This window comes from Gymnodraco acuticeps, unplaced genomic scaffold (genome assembly GCF_902827175.1).
Source record: "Gymnodraco acuticeps unplaced genomic scaffold, fGymAcu1.1, whole genome shotgun sequence".
Classification (NCBI taxonomy): Eukaryota; Metazoa; Chordata; class Actinopteri; order Perciformes; family Bathydraconidae; genus Gymnodraco; species Gymnodraco acuticeps.
In genome coordinates, this window is record NW_022990334.1 from 1390781 (window position 1) to 1409634 (window position 18854).

The window sequence follows — 18854 nt, forward strand, 5'->3', positions numbered from 1 at the left end:
TAGAAGTTAAATATGTTGCGAAACACAAAATAGCCAGCATGTGTAGTTCTGGGGACGGGGTGGGGGACGGGGTGGACCCGTTCAAATCCAGTTTTGGACAGTCTGCCGTGGTTCCATCCCATTTCAAAGTGTTGTTCGACGCTCGGCGTAACCCTCGGCGCACACTCAAACATCCAATCACAGAGCTTGAGGACTATCACAGGGTTTGTCAAGCGAAGCGGAGAGAATACTTACTTCCGGGTGTAAAATTCTCTAAAGCAACTAGGATACTATGAGCTGCTCCGACCCTCGGTCCTGACGGACTCCAACTTGTGTTTATTAATCAAACAAATAAATAAACACAAGGATAATTATGTGTTATTGTTGAGTAAATAACAGTGTGTGGTTTAGAAAATAATACAAAATTAGAAGGAAAAAACGATGAAACAATACAGATGTCAGTATTCTGAGCCCCTACTCTCCCCATAACTGACGGCAACAAAAGTCCTACATTATTCAATTAAAATAAAGAAGTAAAAACAATAAGTGTCGCTTGATATGGAGTAAGAAAAAGGTTGATAAACGCTGTGAGAATGGATCTGCGGGTAGCATTCGCTCGCGATCTCAAGTCGTCTACAACATACGTTTAAGGAGCTTTACAGAAGCCTATGGACATCCCGGAAAGTTGAAAATGTACGCTAAGGGCCGTCCCCCCTTGCGTTGGAAAAAGCCGACATGGCCGCCCCCCCCCCCTTGCGTTGGAAAAAGCCGACATGGCCGCCCCCCCCCCTTGCGTTGGAAAAAGCCGACACAGGGGACCTTGACATAACGTCAACATAGGCCGACCTGGGAGTGAGGATGTGTTGTTAGAACATGATCTACTTTATCTTATTCCTCTGCTCTGTGGTCTTGGAGCTCCATCGTTGTCCAAACATTATTACATTTTGCATTCACTTCAAATGCAAAATACACATTGCATTTGAAGTGAATTTGAACCGGTGTAAATCTTTAGATAGAGAGTTGAATGCTAAGCTCCTCATCTTCAGTAAAACTATCAATCATAAGTAAGGTTTCTAATTTATGTGATGCACTTCTTGCATGTGACTGATACATTATCATATTACAATGCCAATGTGTTAATACATTGTAATGTTGACCGGATCTAGTGGATCCCATGAATAATCAGAGTAAAAGTCTTATGACTATTTTCACAGGCGGAGTATATGTAGTTTATCGTTTAATATGTAATTTCTTGTTTTTTTACTGCAGACATTTTGACTAACGCCAATTTGAATAATACAAGGACCCTCAAATTGAAGGAGCTAAATAAAATTCAGCTATTACTAATGCATTGTTTTCTACTAACAAATGTGAAACGGTCTGCTGTAGGAAAAAAAATATTATTAATAAATGACTAGTAGTGGCAGCTAAATCACCTTCAAGGCTTTACTCTGACTCACTCGCACAACTTCCTACAAGTGCATGTCCTCTCCGAAGGTTTGTGTTTGCAGGATAGGTCATGGTGTTCACAGATTCACACACGTTGTTGTGTCTATCAGGTAGAGGAGAGTGAGGATGATCAGTGTCATTGCATGGCTGCCAGATTCACAGATTATGAGAATGACGGTGACACTCTGAAACACACCCCTCTGTAACTTTTCTCTCAAGCACAGACACAAGAACACACACAGGCATACACAAACAGACACACACCAGCACAGTGGAGTGCATTTGCATGCAGGGTAGCCATCTCACGACTCATCCTAACTCATCTTAATATCCCCATCTCCTCAGACACGCCTGAGTCTAAATAGGAGTTTATTCTGGACAAACACACATACACACTGGCATGCGCACATGCACGCAAAACACGTATCCCTGTGAGTAGGTGCATGACTCAGCATCAGCCAGACCAATTACAAGAGCGACTGACCGACTGTGCTTAAAACAAGAGGCACGCAAACACACACATACACACATCAGCGCTAACAGCTTAGCTAACACCAGCCTCTCTAACCCTCTCAGCTTCTCATGCTGGTGACTCATATCTATTCGGTGGCACATGAAGTATACTATCCGGCACTAACAAGCATACGCTAACTTTAATGACCTGCTTGTTTCTTCACCCTCGTCCTCTCTGCATGATTCTTTTCGATTAACATCAACATTTATGCAAAACAACATGTTATTTTAAACTTATCGATGGACAATTTATAGGGAAGTTTCATGTCTAGCAGTCCTACACATTTTGTAGAGCAACTAAGGCCCCTACAATTTGAGGTACCACTTCCCCAAAGCACTTTAGAACAAAGCTAAATTACATTTTTTCATATTTAATTTTTAATATTAATGGTGGGATTCAAATATTTTACTTCAAAATAGATTTGTCTGATTGATGATTGAATCCTCTACAAAACCACTTTTAAAAATCTAGGCCTCTCTTAAAGGGACAGAGTTTGCCTTTTTACATGTATCTGTTAAAATAATGATCTCCCCAAACTTATACTGGATTTTCATAGTTTCACAGAGGCATTTCATAAAGCATATACAGTTTTTCACAAACACTTCTATCCATATTTGAAATGCATACACTTAAACATATTATTGGTGGAATTGGAAAAGGGTTTGGGTTTGTATACAAAATAAAAAAATTGAAATAAATAAAAAATAAAGTTAGAACATAGTTTAGAAATTGGATTATCAAGATACATCCCCTATACAAACACTAAATAAATCACAACAATATGATTATTACCAACAAAGGTGCAAAGAAGAAAGTGCAAGTCTTAAATGAGGCATTTGTTCCCCTTTTCTCTCTCAGCGGGGTGCGGACACACTGCGAGCGGACACAATAGACCGGTGAGTCTGTGGTTGTTTGTGGTTTAACCACATGGATTGATGGAAGGAGTTGAAAGAGTTGTTTGTGGTTACATTTAATCCTGTGTGTTGTCCTGTAGGTACTCCGGCTCAGGGAGCTCAGGAGCCGCCTCCATGAGGAAGGTAGGAGAGCAGCCAGAGCCAACGAGCTGACTGTGTATTTTTTAGATGTTTTATAGATCAATAGTTCTGATGGCTTAGTTACCTGATGTTTTAATAATGCTGCCTTTTTCAGTACATTTTTATTCTGTAACTGCATTTTAATGACGCAACAGAAGCTTCATTCACATTAACAATGAACTCACTATAAAAAGTTAAAAACTAAAACTTTAATAAATATGGGAAAAGTCCTGCAGATTCTAAGTTAAGAATTTGATTAGAAAGTGTAACGTTGAAATGAAACACCTCTTTTGCCTTAACATGAAGACTCATCCACTGTTACATGGAGATGGAGTGTGTCCAAATAGCAATAATGGCTAAACATACAGTCAGGCAAAAATTGGAGAGATACCTGAGATCAAATCCATTGGGGACTCTGATAATTAAATAAAAGATAAAAGTCAGATGAGGTAAATTGCTTTCCATATTTAGGTTACAGGAAGCTGTGTTAGTCATTGGCCCTCGCCTCTCCTCTAAAGCACATGAGTTGTATGAGCGTACAATGAGTCAGCGCCACTGTAAACAGATTTCACTCAGCTTTGTTACCTAGATAAAAACCCCAAAGATGTATTCAGCTATGTTTTGTTGATACCTTTAGCGTCTACTCGCATTAGCTTCTTCTGAAATGCAATAGTGTGAAATTCAAGTGTGTTTGCTAACCACACAATTATATTCTGTGACTTTGAATGGGGGGGGGGGGGGGGACTGTCAACGGGGGGAGCCTCGCTGCGGGAAAACGGTGGACCTCTGTCGCCTGTCAGCGCTACTTTAATTAACCGACCCGGCCGTTCTGTGATTCTCCAGATGGCCAGTCTGCCCCTGCCGGTACCGAAGTGGGGCGATTGGCGTTGGCCGAGTGGCCCGACCGGCCCACTTCGGTACCGGCCCATCGGGATTCGTCCCGAACGTCCCGATGGCCAGTCCGCCACTGTTTCCATCACAGGTTGTAGGTCATTTCCTGGCTGCAGCAGTATTACTGTTGTGATCCCTCTGTGCCAGTAATCCTCTCTGCTATGGGCTGGATAATACAATAAAAATAAGCTAAACATGTAGAGTGAACTTGCTACAACCTCTCGATGTACATGAACACCAACCTAGATTGTTTTTTTCCCTCTCCCTTCTAGTCTTTCCATTACACCTCTCTAAGAACGAAAACTAAAAAGAGAAGTAAAGGTAGGCTCATTTTCTCTTTTTTACCTTATTTTTTATTTTATTTTTTATTTTACCTTTATTTAACCAGGATAGGTCTCAATGAGATTAAAAATCTCTTTTTCAAGAGAGTCCTGACCCAAGAATGGTAACAGCACAGTTTCAGACAGTTTTACAGTTACAAACAATTAAAAAACACACAATCACAACACAGTCACCAAGTTTAGCCAAAGCATTTACAGACACAGCGGCCTGCTTCAAGGTCAGTTAAAGTTGTAACACTGTATAGGTAGGAAAACGTTTCACCCCCAAAGTATGTCTCAATCTAAATGTCTGAACTGTAAACTAACCCGGAGGCCTGACAATATAATGAAAAGTCCAGATGCACAGTTCTTGATCAAAAGTGATGCATGTACTGTTGCAAAACCATCGCACTTGCACAATATATTTTCTTGCAAACACCTGCCGTATTCGATTTATTGTTTACCTCTTTTAGATTTATCACTGTCACTGAATATTCTTATGCTGTGGAGATGTGTTAAAAATATCTTCAGTTTAGAGGAATTAAAAAGTTAACATCAGATTTTTCAAGAATAAACTCTTAACTGTAAGCTACTGCAGACCTAAAGTCCAGAAATGTTGAATTAGCCAGCCTGGAACCGCTAGATAAATGGTGAACCTCGTTTTATTGCCAAATTCTTTGAAAATGAAAACGTTCTCTTCTCTCTTTTTAGGTTCCCTCTCTAGTGCCAGTAGAAGGAGAATTTCCTGTAAGGACCTTGGCCACGGTGACTGCGAGGGCTGGCTGTGGAAGAAGAAGGATGCTAAAGGTTACTTCACCCAGAAGTGGAGGAAGTACTGGTTTATCCTCAAGGAGTCCTGCCTCTACTGGTATACCAACCAAAATGTAAGGAATCACATTCACGTCAATATGTCCTGAATCTCATCGTTAAAGTCAGACTCCGCAACACCTTCCTGCACCTGCATTCTGTTTTTCTAACACGTTTTTTTTACAAAACAATCTTGCAACTGAAACAGATATTAACAGCTTTATTTATCTATAATTAAATATACTATTGAGTTGCATAATAGACATTGTAGGATCCAGTCACTTGAAGCTTAACCCAGGTAATTGAATATTTGAGCCACTGCTGCTTACTTTTTATTGCATTTATTTTGTTCCCCAGCTTTTATAAAAGCGTTTATACATAAACATAAACATTAAACATAAAATAACAAGATTGCCAAGTCAACTGGTTAGATTCCAGCTACAGATTTGAGAAAGAAAAACACCAACACAAATTAAAAGTACACAATATAAATATAGCAGTTCATTGTACATGTTGTTCATTATAGTTTTCACTGGTAACTGTTATAAAATAAATATAATAATGAGATCATTAGTCCAAACACATTTTTAAGGGTAACATTTCAAACCATTTTCATGTGTATGGAATTCATTCCGTGTTACTGTCATTGCTTTATTATATAATATCACCGTTAACCCTTTTTCACTCAGCTTTTGTATTAGGGCTGCAAGTACAGATTATATTTATTTACTTGACTGTAAACATGGAAAACATCTAATTGTCACATTTGTGAAAGAACCAACAATGTTTGCTTATTAATTGAATGTTGCAGCTCTGATTTAGATGTATCTTTCGTTGCTGTCTGTAGTAGTTTGACCTGATACAAGCAAAAGACTCACTGTTAAGACTTTAAGGTGTAGTTTGGATATCTAGATTAATAAACATATCTGCAAATTAGGAAGAAAAAGATCTGAAAATGTGTTTCTATGCTCCAGTTTTAAAGCTTAGATAGTCAATTATAATATATCCTCATGTTACTGTAAGTGGGGAAAGAAGCCAATACAAACAGCATATGTTGTTTTCATATGCTTGACTAGAGTACTGCTATCCAACATAAAAATTGGTACATCAGTATGTATGACATTTTGTTCTCTGTGTTGATAATGTACCACCACTCTCCATCTGTCTGTGCCTGCAGGATGAGAAGGCTGAGGGCTTCATCAGCCTCCCTGAGTTCAGAATAGACCGAGCCATAGAGTGCAGACGGAAATTGTGAGTGTCCCTCACATGTCGCCGAAATTACTAATCAACCACATTTGCTATCACCCACATGACATGCACGCACGCACACCTACCGCAAAAATCACTAATCAGTCTTCTTCTCCCCCGGCTGACTACAGTGCCTTCAAAGCCTGCCATCCCAAAATCAAGAGCTTCTTCTTCGCCACAGATTGTCTTGAAGAAATGAACAGGTGAGTGTGTCTGAGTGTGTGTTTGTGTCTTAATGTGGATGACAGACTGGGGACGTCCCGTGTCCTTTCATGAATATTTTAACTGAGTAAACCAAGTTTACACAAGGCAACAGGCCACACAACACTGCGCATGAATAAGGCATGAACCCGGCCCTCTGTTGTTAAATGTAGAACTGTGTGTGTAATTGTTTGTGTCACGTGTGTGCTCGTGTGACATTTTGGAGATGTTTACAGTATGATGAGCTCTAATTATTCTCACCTCCTTTCTTCCTTGTAAAGCGACCTTGGGTATTATGAAAGGCGCTATAGAAATCCAAGTTATTATTATTATTATTATTAATGACATGGGGCGATAATTGGGGGAGGGTAATTAACTAGCTATATTTGACTTCCATGCTGTGCTCGGAGGTTGATGTGTGACAGCCCTTTCATGTGCATTTGTACGTGTGATTAAGTGGGAGTTGATGGTATATCAGAAGAATCTCCATATATGTCTTGAAATGCATCAAGCTTACATCAGGATTTCTCAGCTTCTGGAGGCAATAACATCGGAGTGTTAGGCTAATGTAGTGTTTGCAGCAGTTGCGATTGGAAATCCAAGCATACTTGGCCAATCAGCATCCTTTGCTGCAGCAAGCTCCTACTTGATAGTCCCAGGGCCAATACTAATAATAGCATAAGAAGTACATTTACAGTCAAAACGCAGATTAAATACCTGAATTCCTACCGTGTAAAGGTTCCTGGGACAGTTTTTGCAGTGAAAAGAGGTATAACCTGTGGTACAATATACCCAACGTATGCAGACAGATAATAAGAAACCATACTAAATAAAATGAAAGACAAAAGTGATTCCCAAAACTGATTAAGTTATCCTAAACTCTGGATTGCGTCCAAACTCAAAACTTCTCAAACTGTACTAAAACAGGAGGAAATACGCATTTTATGGAGACTACTTTCAGCGATGGATTAATACACATTTGTTGTACAACTGAGTATCTCTGGAAGCCGAGCTAACTGTGTATCTGGGATTATTTCAATGAAACTATATCTTATCTTTATGAAGGAATATTTTATGAGGCTCAAACCCCCTTGTTTTTCGGACAAAAGTTGAGTTGAATGGCAGAAAGGAATAAGCTACACCAGTTTATTATTCATTGTTAGTTTTAGTCTTTTCATGGGGCTTTGTGACAATAAGACACATTGTTATAAATGTGGAAGCTGCTTCCTGTATTATGCAAGTTTCCTGTTCCTTGTGCACGGACTCTGCGTCTATTCTTAGCAGCGACCTTATTATTGGGTGTCTGCAGAGTCACGGGACAAGCCGGGATCTGACGGAGGATGGATGTAGAAAGAGAACACCATCTGAGACTCTGCTGAGAGAGGATGGGACAGAGGATTGTCACTTATCCTTTTCTGCATCCATCTCGATGCCTCTCTCTCCTCAGACAGTTATAAACCGTTCAGAGACACCACTTCAATTATTTATAGTCAACGTTTTTTTGTATTCATCACCTACCACTTACCCAGTATAACCCATCCTTTTCTCTCCTCCTCTGTCACCTTTCTTCTCCTTCCTTCACACATCTCACATGTTTTCCTCTCCTTGTTTCCTATAGGTGGATGAACCGACTGGGGCTAGCTGCCATCGGCTACACACCAGATGACAAGGTGCCACGCCCAGATGAAGGTGAGATGGATTCACTTTCCTAGATAAAACCGATTTTTGCCCGTCAATTGTAAACATTTGTGTTATTAACTCGATTTCAGACTACTGGAGTGAGAGCGATCAAGACGAGGTCGATGGCTCGATGACGCTCAAACAGGAGGGACCCTCATCCCTCTGTGACACATATCACCGCACGCCATCAGTAAGCACACAAACACACACTTAACATTTTCTTTGCAGTGTTTCATTCGGATGGAATATTTTATTCCTAAAAGCTCCACAGTTTTCCGAGCTGCAAAGACCAGAGCTCTCAGCATTAATAAAACATCAGAGTGTGAGAGTAAGCAGCCAAGATTATCTGCTTTCTGCTGCCAGAATTTTTCTTAATCTGACCTCTAGATGGCGTCAATTGCCAACGCTCATCACATCTCTGAAAGATAATGTAGCCCTGAACAGGACTTGTACATAAAGAAGGTCCAGTGGTACCATGTTTCCACAGCTGAGCCATACAACAGTCATTCTGCCATCTCATTGCTTTGTTTGCTCTCATCTTTTGTTCTCTTTCTGCCCTTTATATTTCCTGTCCTTCTTTCTTCTCTCTTTCCTTGCACCTCGTCACTCTCCTTGTTTTGCGGGTCACGTTTTTCCTTGTATCTGTGCTTACATTTCACCTTTCTGTCAACTTGTATCCTCCCACCTGTCTCACTCACCCTTGGGCCTTCAGAATAACTTCCTTCACAGTTACGACCAGTTGCCCCGCTCGGTCAGCTCCATGAGCCTTATGCGCTCCACTCCGTCCCCACTCCCTCCATCGATGAGTGCCTCCACCTCCCCCATCCCTCCACAGATGGTCTCTTCCACCTCCCCTCTCACTCTCCAGGTGAACTCTTCAAGCCCCTTCCCAGAGCCCAAGCACGGGCGGCACTTCTCCAGCGAGTCAACGCACTCCCACTCCTCGGCCGAGGACCAGCGTGGAGATGGTATGGGCATGGGCACCGGCAGCACCAGCACCCACTCATCAGGATGCCGCTCCACCCACCGTGAGAGACGCTCCTGGCAGGACCTCATCGAGACCCCTCTGACCAGCTCAGGGCTGCACTTCCTCCAGACGGCCCCGGGGGAGAATGATTACGGGGGCCTGATGGGGAGCATGGCAGGAGATATGGGACTGTACGGAGGGCTGGGCAGACATGGCATGTCCCCCGAGAGACTCAGACAGGCCACGCTGCCCGTACGGAGACACCACGCCGCAGAGAGGGACAGGGAGCGGGACGGGCCCTTCCCTCTGGAGCGAGGGCCACACACACACAGCCACACACACCGACGCTCTCACAAGCAGCGCAGCCAGAGTCTGCCCAGGAACAGAGACCCCATGCCAGCTAAGCTGTTGCACACCCCGGCTCACATGGAGGAGAGGAGCGAGGACGAGGAGGCAGAGGAGCAGGCTGCAGATATACTCGAGGCTGAGAACGGTAAGGAAATTACACATAATCTGTTTTATACAAGGAGAGAAAACACTTTTCATACAACACAATGCATGAAAAGGTCCCTATGGTCCTCAGAGAAAGTGGTTTAGCTTAGCACTTTCTACTTTTGTTGTTATTTTGTTTTACTTGCTTGTAAGCGCTTTGAGCACCAGGAAAAGCGCTTTATAAATGTAATGTATTATTATTATTATTATTATTATTAAGTAGCTAATGTGCCATAAATTATGATTTCCTTAATTAGAGATTATCATAGAATTGACAGTACTGCATATACATTTTTATGTAATATTAAGAAATCCGATGTAAGCAGGGTATGAGTTGAAAGTGGAGCTGGCCAGGTTATGTTACACAGGTTATTGAGAGGAAACACAGCATACATTTGTCAATACATACAATGCATTAATGCTAAGAGGGTTTAATTTAGTCCGTGTTAGAGGAAGTATTCAGATATATTCACTTAAGTATATTTGACAGCACTGTAAAATACTCCATAGTATAAGTCTTATCAAAAGTAAAAGCAATTGTAACGCAGACAAAAGGCCCTTCACTTTTCTGGTGAACAAAGGGGAACTTTAGCTTTACTTCTTAATGGAATAACCCGAAATAAGCATGTGTATACCAATTACTCACCCTGTGTTACCTTGAATTTGTTAAGGAGAAGTTTTTTTAATCAAATGCCCCACGATGAACAAAGAATCTGAAAATGGAGAAAAGTCTTGACAAATGTAAGTAAATAGGAACCGCGCCACAACAACAAAAGTATATCAAATCTCCCTTTTTCAATCCCCTCACACAACTCGTGCAGTACAATCAAAGTCTCATTTATCCAGCCTCAAGCAAGGAACATACCATTTTAGATATTATTTGAAAGCAACTGTCCAAAATAACTTAATAGTCCAGCCTGTCCTCCTACAAAAAACTACCATATATTATTACGACCCAGAGACACGTTTTAAAGTGTATGTTGTTTCTTACACGACCACTAGAGCACCTCTAGTGGTCATGTAAGAAACAACATGCTCCCGGCCCGTTCATTGCAAACGCTCCGGAGGGACGTTTATTCACAAATAACCCTCTCTGGAAAATCCTAAATTGTGGAATAGTTTGGCCATTAAAATGCTTTTTGATTCGATTTCTGGCGAGAAGTGTATATTGTACTGTTAGAATCCACGGCCAGTCGATGTGTAGGATCTATAGTTTGATAGATATTACGAAGAAGATTTGAGGTCTCGCCAGGAGAACGTGTATGCAGCTTCCATGTAAAGTTAGCGTGGGTGAAAACAGTTTTTCCGGTCTCGAAGTGTTCATAATACAACCGGATATATTCCCCTCACTGTCAAATGATTACACAGTGATATCTGCATTACTCATCCACTAAAAAACATCAGTTTATCCTTGTTAATTACACAATATTGATTGGTTTAAAATTGTGTACAATGCTTTTGTGTTTTTGTCCTTCGATTCAGAGAAACAAATAGTTTGTTCGGAGTTAAGACTCTACAGTTTCCGAAGACACTACACTACCCAGAATCCCCAACTATCGTTTGGGACTACAACATCCGCCTTGCTTTACAAACCCCGTGATTAGTCATCAAGCCCTGTGATTGGATGTTGGAGTGGCAGTGCGACAAGGTTACGCTGAGCGTCAAACAGCCCTAAAACTACACATGATGGCTATTGTGTGTTTCGCAACTTGTTCTATGTTACGTCTCTTTATAAGACATTTTCGTATTTCCCACAATTAGAAGTTGTCAGTATTTAACTGTGTACACCCTAGAGGTTTAGGGGATACGAAACACAGTGGTGTTATCAAATTTAAAACATATAATTAATAAATGGGTGAATTAATATACCCACATGCCAGCTAAGGTCAGAAGAGCTTTATTTAACAGCTGGTCTTATGTTTGTGACCCCTCCTGTTGTTCATTGATAAGCCTGAAACATGCACTTGTCAAGGTTCAGAGGCACATTTTGCAAATATGGCAGTAGCCATCGATCATCTTAAGATAAGATATACTTTATTGATCCCAAGTTGGGAAATGTTTTTGTTACAGCAGCATGTACTACTTTGTTCTACTCCACTACAATTCAGAGGTTAACCTGGTATTTTTACTCCACTACATTTATTTTAGTTACTTTGCAGATTCTGATTAATGATGTGAAATATAAACGACCCTTAAATCAGACTTTAGTTACACATGAGTCAAATTCAGGGAAGGTGATTGTCAAGTGCCAAAATAAATTATGCAATATATTGGATTACTTTGTCAGACTCCATATTTATCTGTGGATAACCCAAAAAAAATGTCTTATTCAAAAGAAGACCTTAACTTAAAGTATTCTTTAATGTTTAAATAAAGCCTTATTAGTTTGTCTGTTTTGCACATCCTCCTGTTAATATCTTTGGACGTCCTGCACTAAACTGTTTTATTGTAGAGATCACTACAGTATCTTCTTGATATTTTCTATTCTATATTTCTACCATGCCTTCTACTTTCCCCCAATTTTGTATGTAGGCTACTCTTAATAATTAAATGTTTTCATCAAATAAAACGTATTCAACAACAACATTCAATAACGTGCTTTAACCACTAGGCGGTGCGGGTTAAAAAAAACAGTGGTGTAGTTAATAAAACATAATAATATCAAACATAATATGACTATTAACTTTATTGTGAAATTAAAACAGAACGGTAAAGGAAAACACAGTTTCAGTCTCTCGATTTGAAGCTTATGCATTGTACCATGAACCTGTATAAACCTGTAACAGTCAACTGCATGAGGAGTTGGAAAGGTAGTTCACTAAATAATATCTTTAAAAACGACACAAAAATCCCTTTCTATCAGCTGTGCACCGTTATGGTGTAAATATAGCCTATCTACTAATTGTATCAAATATAAAAGTCAGCCGAATTAGTGTTGATACTGCAAGGAGACGTATTGTGTGAAAAGAAATGGAAGATGTTGTTTAATTGCTGATATATTTATGATCCACGTCACGTATTCAGTTTTGGCGGCATTTCTTACAGTTTGTCAAAAGGTCTTCTGATCAGGGCTCTATAAATAAATATCTACAGCAGATATGGTATATTTAATGCAGCCGAACCGTGTATTACAATGCCGTTATGTGATGACTTCCAAAGAGAAAAGCAAGAACACTCGGAATAAAGTATTATTTTATTTAAAAAAAATTTTTTTACGATTTCATATCATATAAACACCATATCCCGACGTGCATTGCGGCTAAAACAATCGATGTTTTAGCCTATCAAAACCTCTGAAAAAAGAAAGGTGTCTCTCAGAATCGAAAGAGAAACACCTATGGGAAAAACACAAAAGCATTGTACACAATTTAAACCAATTAATGTCGTATAATTAACAAGGATAAGCTGATGTTTTTTAGTTGATGAGTACTGCAGATATCCCTGTTAAATAATTTGATCATTGGTTTTATTTTGAAAACCTCGAGACCGGAAATACTGTTTTCAACCCGTAACTTTACATGGAGGCTGCCGCATACCTCAAATCATCTTCGTAATATCTATCAAACTATAGATCCTACATATCGACTGGACGTGGATTCTAAAAGTACAATATACACTTCTCGCTAGAAATCTAATCAAAAAGCGTTTTAATGGCCAAACTATCCTACAATTTAGGATTTTACAGAGAGGGTTATTTGTGAATAAACGACCATCTGTAACGTTTGCATTCAACGGGAGCACTAGAGGCGAAAACTTTAAAACGTAATCATAGGACGTATTAAGCGCTTGAACAAACAACATATTTGGTCGTAATAAGGGCCTGAGCAATCGGCCCATTTGGTCGTATGAGTTGGAGGACTTGTTGTAATAGTCAGCTAACCACCAACATTGGGACATTTTAGTGGCTGAAAATATGAATATATAATATGAATATGAAGATTGTGGTGCCGAGAGACGGGAGTCGGAGGCGTCAATCACCACAATATCAATTATAAGGATAGTTGCAGTTACAGTTGTTGTCAATTATCCAATTAATTGATTATTTGAGCTCTATATTCACACACTTAATCCAACTGAAGCTCATTGTGTCATTATAGCAGTGAATCTGACTCCTCTCCTGGGTGTCTCAGACCTGCGGGAGTTGAGAGTTGAGAGCAGAGAGAGGAGGGTGTCTGAGGGAAGGGAGCGGCGGGTGTCAGAATGCCGCGAGCCGGAGCCGTTGGATGGGCTAGAGCAGCTGTACCGGGCCCTGGAGCAAGCCAACGTGACGGCCCTAGGGGACTCAAGACCCTGTAGCAGGCAGGAGTTTCGACGTTGTTTCACACAGAGAGCCAGGGACCCTCTGCTCAACGACAGGCTGCACCGGGTCCGAGCCCTCCGCAGCACCTTGAAGGTAGCACAAACACAGATTATTACAATAGTGTCCCTCTGCAGAGCTCCATGCTTAGGCCAAACTCCGGTGCTGGGTCCCATCTCGCTTCTTAGCATACTAGTTTAATTGCAACTGTACTATATTGCGCAGTAAATTGCTTTACCATGCTTATCCTTAATAAGTAAAGTAGTCTACGTATATTGAGTCCATTGTATCGCACCAAGCCACACAACCTTAACTAAAAACCACAAAGAAAACTACAAACCACATTTTAACATGTCATTAAGCAGGAAATAACTTGTAGCAAAAACTAACATACATATTAGCACCAGGGGGGAAAAAATATATAATGTATAAAATAAGATTTTAAATCAACATCTTTGTATTGTGTTGCAGATATGCACTGAAGTTAGCATGCTAACTGACTACCCCTTGACCTTCCTGTCTTGTAATACCACTTGTTCCTCTAAAGGCGATAGTGAGTCACTGTAGTGCCAGTCAGTCCTCAAACAGAGGGAGAAGGAGTACAGCCGCTCCGATTGGCTGGTCAATAATTCACGTGGTCCGTGTCTTGTTTTAAGATTTGTTCTTTTAATTAATTTCAAACGTTGCCAACACACAATACGTGACAATTATAAGATATTATATTTTGAGGTGTAGTCAGTTTGAGCACTGGTGGAATTGTATTATTGCCTTTCTGTTAGCTAGAAGCTGGGCTTTTTGTTAATAACAATACACTTTAAATGTATATTTTACAGGTGAAAATGATGCCTACTATTTATTTGAATAAGTTGATTCTGAAATTAACATTGCACTTTTAATGTTAGTTTGCTTGCTGAATTAGCATAGTTGGCTAACATTCATAGTTTAAGAGCGGAATTAGCATTTTTAGCTAATGTTCAATTCATTAGGTCGGTAAGTTATTTCCTGCTTAGCGTAACGTTACCTACTTTATAAGATAAAAACACAAGGTGGTATTGTTAACCTTAAACATATGCCATCATATCCTCATGATTGTCACCTGCCTACATGGTTTCTCGATGCGTAACCAAAAGTGTTCAATGGAGCTGGCCTGAACCTGGGGCTTTGCAGCTAGACCCTTCTTGATTATTTGGGAATTTACAGAATAATTACACTTGGAAGGATACAACTTTGTCATTCCTTGTTGTCTATTTGCTCCCCACAGGCCAAAGAGTCGGAGCTGGCAGTAATCTGTGCGCTACTGGAGGACCCTGGCCTGTGCTCCCAGACCTTCAGAGAGTGGAAGCAGTGGCACAGCGATCTCTACTCAGACATCTGCCAGCTCAGCCCCGGCGGCACCAACGGCCAGGACGACCTCTCCCCACTGGCCCCACCTCTTATGACCCACACACACTCCTTTATTGAGACACATGTGTGAAAGAGAGAAGGGGAGCAAAGACTGAACTGATACACACACACACATACACATACACACACACACACACACACACACACTCACACAAGCACACACAGAGCTTTACATTGAGTCCTCTCTCCAGATCAAGACTCTGAGCACGCACGCACTCACTCGAACACACACACACAGGTACACACATTGTAAGATGTGTAAATATCATAGAGGGAACAGTCTGAGACCTGCGTGTATGAACTTTTGATAATCCTGAGGACCCTCACAGGGTGCCTATTGCATGCCTGAACAGAAAGCATTAATCTTCCTTTGTCTATGGAACTCAGCATAAACACCACACGCTTGTCAAGCAAAATGGGAAAAAAAGGAAACTTTTTAACACGTTTGTTACTTTGTATTCTCTTGGTTTCGCTTTTTATTTCCTATTGATTTTAGGGGGCAGGGGGAGCTATGTAGCAGCAATACAGAGGAGAATCCTTTTCACCACAGCACTGTACTTTTGTACTGATGAACTTTGCACCCAGAGCCACCAGTTCTCCCCCTTTCTCTCTCAATCTTTTTTTTCTCTCACTGCATATCTCGCTGATTTACAGGGACCTCACTTGTTATTCCAGGCTGATCTGATGGGACAGTGCAGGGGAAAGTAAGGGCGTTGACTTTTAGTATGAGACTGTGAAAAGTAGCCGTCAATGCTGGTTTATCTGGCTCCCTCTGGGAACCGGTGAAAACAAACGTTGAGGACCTATTGTACTGGCTAGTTGCACACTATTTCAAACTGTGAACTGTTAAGAAAAAAAGACACAATTTTATCTGCAGAAGGAGGCTCCTCTGACTGAGTGCAATTGAACTTTTCAGTTTGCATCCTCTCTACCCGTCTTTTTTTATGTTCCTCTCTGTGTTTCTGTCCGTCACCTCCTCTTCATGTTTTTCTTTATTTCCTCTCTCTCTCTAGTCGTCAAAGACTTGTGTATATGTGTATACTGCTTTGTATACTGATGTAAATGTTTGCGTTCCACTACCACTGTGATATGCTTCTAGAGGTAGCGGAGGGAAGACAGAGAGTATGTATTTGCGTGGGTGCAAAACAATTTTCCTTTATTTTATTTTAAACAGCAAATGCAAGAGCTAGAGAGTTATTTTCAAAGGAGTCACTCACTACAAAGAATGCACTTTCTATATCTCTATATCTCATTGGCTGCATCACAGGGTCTATGTCTCATCGGCCTCTTTACCATTGCTGTTCAAAATATCAGGTAAAAGCATTTGCCGTCTCATTTTCTAAAGATTTGTGTACAGTCTACAAATATATTTAAACATAGAAGAATATATAAATCTATTTACGTTTTGTGTCATAGATATAATGTAAAGTATGATGTATTCTATGCCAAGGTTTTGCAGTGTTCCCCTCTTCACTCTGTAGATGCAGGGTGGCAGAACAACAACACCACCATCATTGACAGTTTTTACATCGCGGCTGACCCTTCTCCTGGTGATGTGTTGCATGAGAAAAGTCCCGGGACTGATTTGATTGGACAGGGTAAAAAATTGTGGATCATTTGTTTTTTTTCTCCCCTTTTTCTCTTCCTCTCATGATTGCAAGATAATTAGACTTGTAGCGCATGATACATGCAAAAGTACTGTTGAAGAATGACCTTTTCTTTGTATGTATTCTTGTTTTTTCATTCGATAGTGTTTGAAGACACAAACTGTACAACAGCTGAGGCAAGCATTTTTCTGCTCCTTGGTTACTTGATCTAATGCAGATCCTCCTTTAGCATCCTAACCAGGAGGCTCCTGATTTAAGGTTTTGTTTTACATAGAAAGACTGACACTAACCAATAGACTGCAGGAATCTTACCTGAGTTGAAACGAAAGCTATTTTGACATTCCCTCGAAGCATATGAACCTGAGCGGTCAAAGCCCTCCACACTAAATGGTCTGTAATGTCTGTAAAACCCAGATGAACCATTTCATCTGCAATATCAGGCCAAGGACTCAACGGTGCCCCCCAGTGTTGAAGACTCTGAGAGACATGCATAACACCTGCTGCATCCAGCACTATCTGTACTTATTCTTCATACTTTACTGTAGTTCTTTAGCGTAGGTTCAGGTTTTTCATCATGTCACACTGTCGTGAACTATCAAACTCACCCCAGAGATATAGCTCATGTTTTTTTAATGGTTAATTTGAGAGTACCACAAAGAAAACTAAATGATGCAAGCACTTTCCCTGTGCCTCCCAACCCTCTCTTTGGCAACGATGGACTGATTATACTGGCGACCCTACACACACACAGCTGGAGAAGAGTTTCAAAACAGTTTCAGTCTGCAGATTTCTCTCCACTTCTCATCTGTAGTGGGTTTTTTTCATCAACCGCTGCTCCACTTAGCAGGCGGCACACACTGTAGATTAGGAAGTGCAGGTTATGATTTGTGGGCACAGACTGTGTTGTTATTCCTCCCCAGATCTTTGTGTGTGTAGACATGCAGAAACAGGCCGAAAAGGGAGATTCCACTGTGTTCTTTCAGGGGTGTACACCTCATGGTACATTGCACAGGTGTGTAAGATGTAAGTTGCACTGCGACATTAAAAAAGGAACATATTGCTCTTTTTCAAGGATAATATTAGCTTACTGTTATTCTGTACATTAAACTGACTAACGATGATATTAAAAAAGAAAGAAAATGACATTTATTCTTCCTAAAGTAGCCTTTTTTGGTTTCATATATATGAATATATATTACAAAAAATACAGATTGTAAACTTAAGTTGTTAAACTTTGACTTCAATAAACTGAATCCTCTGCACTACGAGCTATGATCTGTTTATGTGTACCTTTTCTTGGATTGATAGAGACAGCATTACAGTGTTTTATGTGCTTACGTAACCAAGAAGCAGATTTTCAATTAAAGTGTACGTAAAAATACGACAAGTAGGCCTACAAATGATTATCCATGTCCATATCTATATCCAAAATCTAGAAATATTTTCATAACAATTTGTTGTTTTTGTTAAAAAAATTGTTAAGATTGTACTATTTTTTCTTTAGCAGCTAATTATGATTTGCAACGTGATTAGGCATGTAAAGGGTTTGCATGTTAATTGATACATTTTGCACATTTTCTTTCTTTCCCCCCATATTTTCCCCTCTTGTGTGAGGCCATAGTGTGTTTCTACTTCACCTGCACATGTATTTTATTTCTATTTACTTTGTCTCTGCCTGGCCGTTTTGAAAAACAATGCACAAATAAAAGTTAAAACATACTTAAGTTGGTTCAACTCCCTAACAAATTAACAAGTTAATGAAAACCGTCAAGATTTCTGTGAACCAGGGGCTTATTAGAGTCCGTTGTGTCTGGGGGCCCTGTGAACCTGTTTTGCCTTGCCCATAATAAACCACTGCACATCATGTACAATTGCTTTACATGTGGAACTGCAGTGACAGTTTAATCCTTTAAAATGTCTTTTAAAAATGTTAATAAAAACGAAATGAGATATTTTGTGTTTTA

The 18854-nt window shown here is 40.2% G+C and overlaps 1 protein-coding gene across 6 annotated transcripts in view; it reads left to right on the forward strand.

The window, feature by feature from the left end:
* si:ch211-26b3.4 (connector enhancer of kinase suppressor of ras 2) overlaps positions 1-18840 on the forward strand; it is a 100598-nt gene extending 81758 nt beyond the window's left edge. For 5 of the 6 annotated variants that reach the window (XM_034223171.1, XM_034223170.1, XM_034223169.1 and 2 more), the window contains 11 exons: positions 2801-2838; positions 2937-2979; positions 4140-4188; positions 4899-5071; positions 6172-6245; positions 6374-6445; positions 8062-8132; positions 8213-8313; positions 8992-9583; positions 13680-13975; positions 15141-18840. In XM_034223171.1, the coding sequence (XP_034079062.1) occupies positions 2801-2838; positions 2937-2979; positions 4140-4188; positions 4899-5071; positions 6172-6245; positions 6374-6445; positions 8062-8132; positions 8213-8313; positions 8992-9583; positions 13680-13975; positions 15141-15353 (1722 nt within the window). In that variant the 3' untranslated portion in view covers positions 15354-18840. The remainder of the gene's footprint in view (positions 1-2800; positions 2839-2936; positions 2980-4139; positions 4189-4898; positions 5072-6171; positions 6246-6373; positions 6446-8061; positions 8133-8212; positions 8314-8991; positions 9584-13679; positions 13976-15140) is intronic. The other variant, XM_034223173.1, reaches the window with a different exon arrangement.
* Positions 18841-18854: the final 14 nt, after the last annotated feature.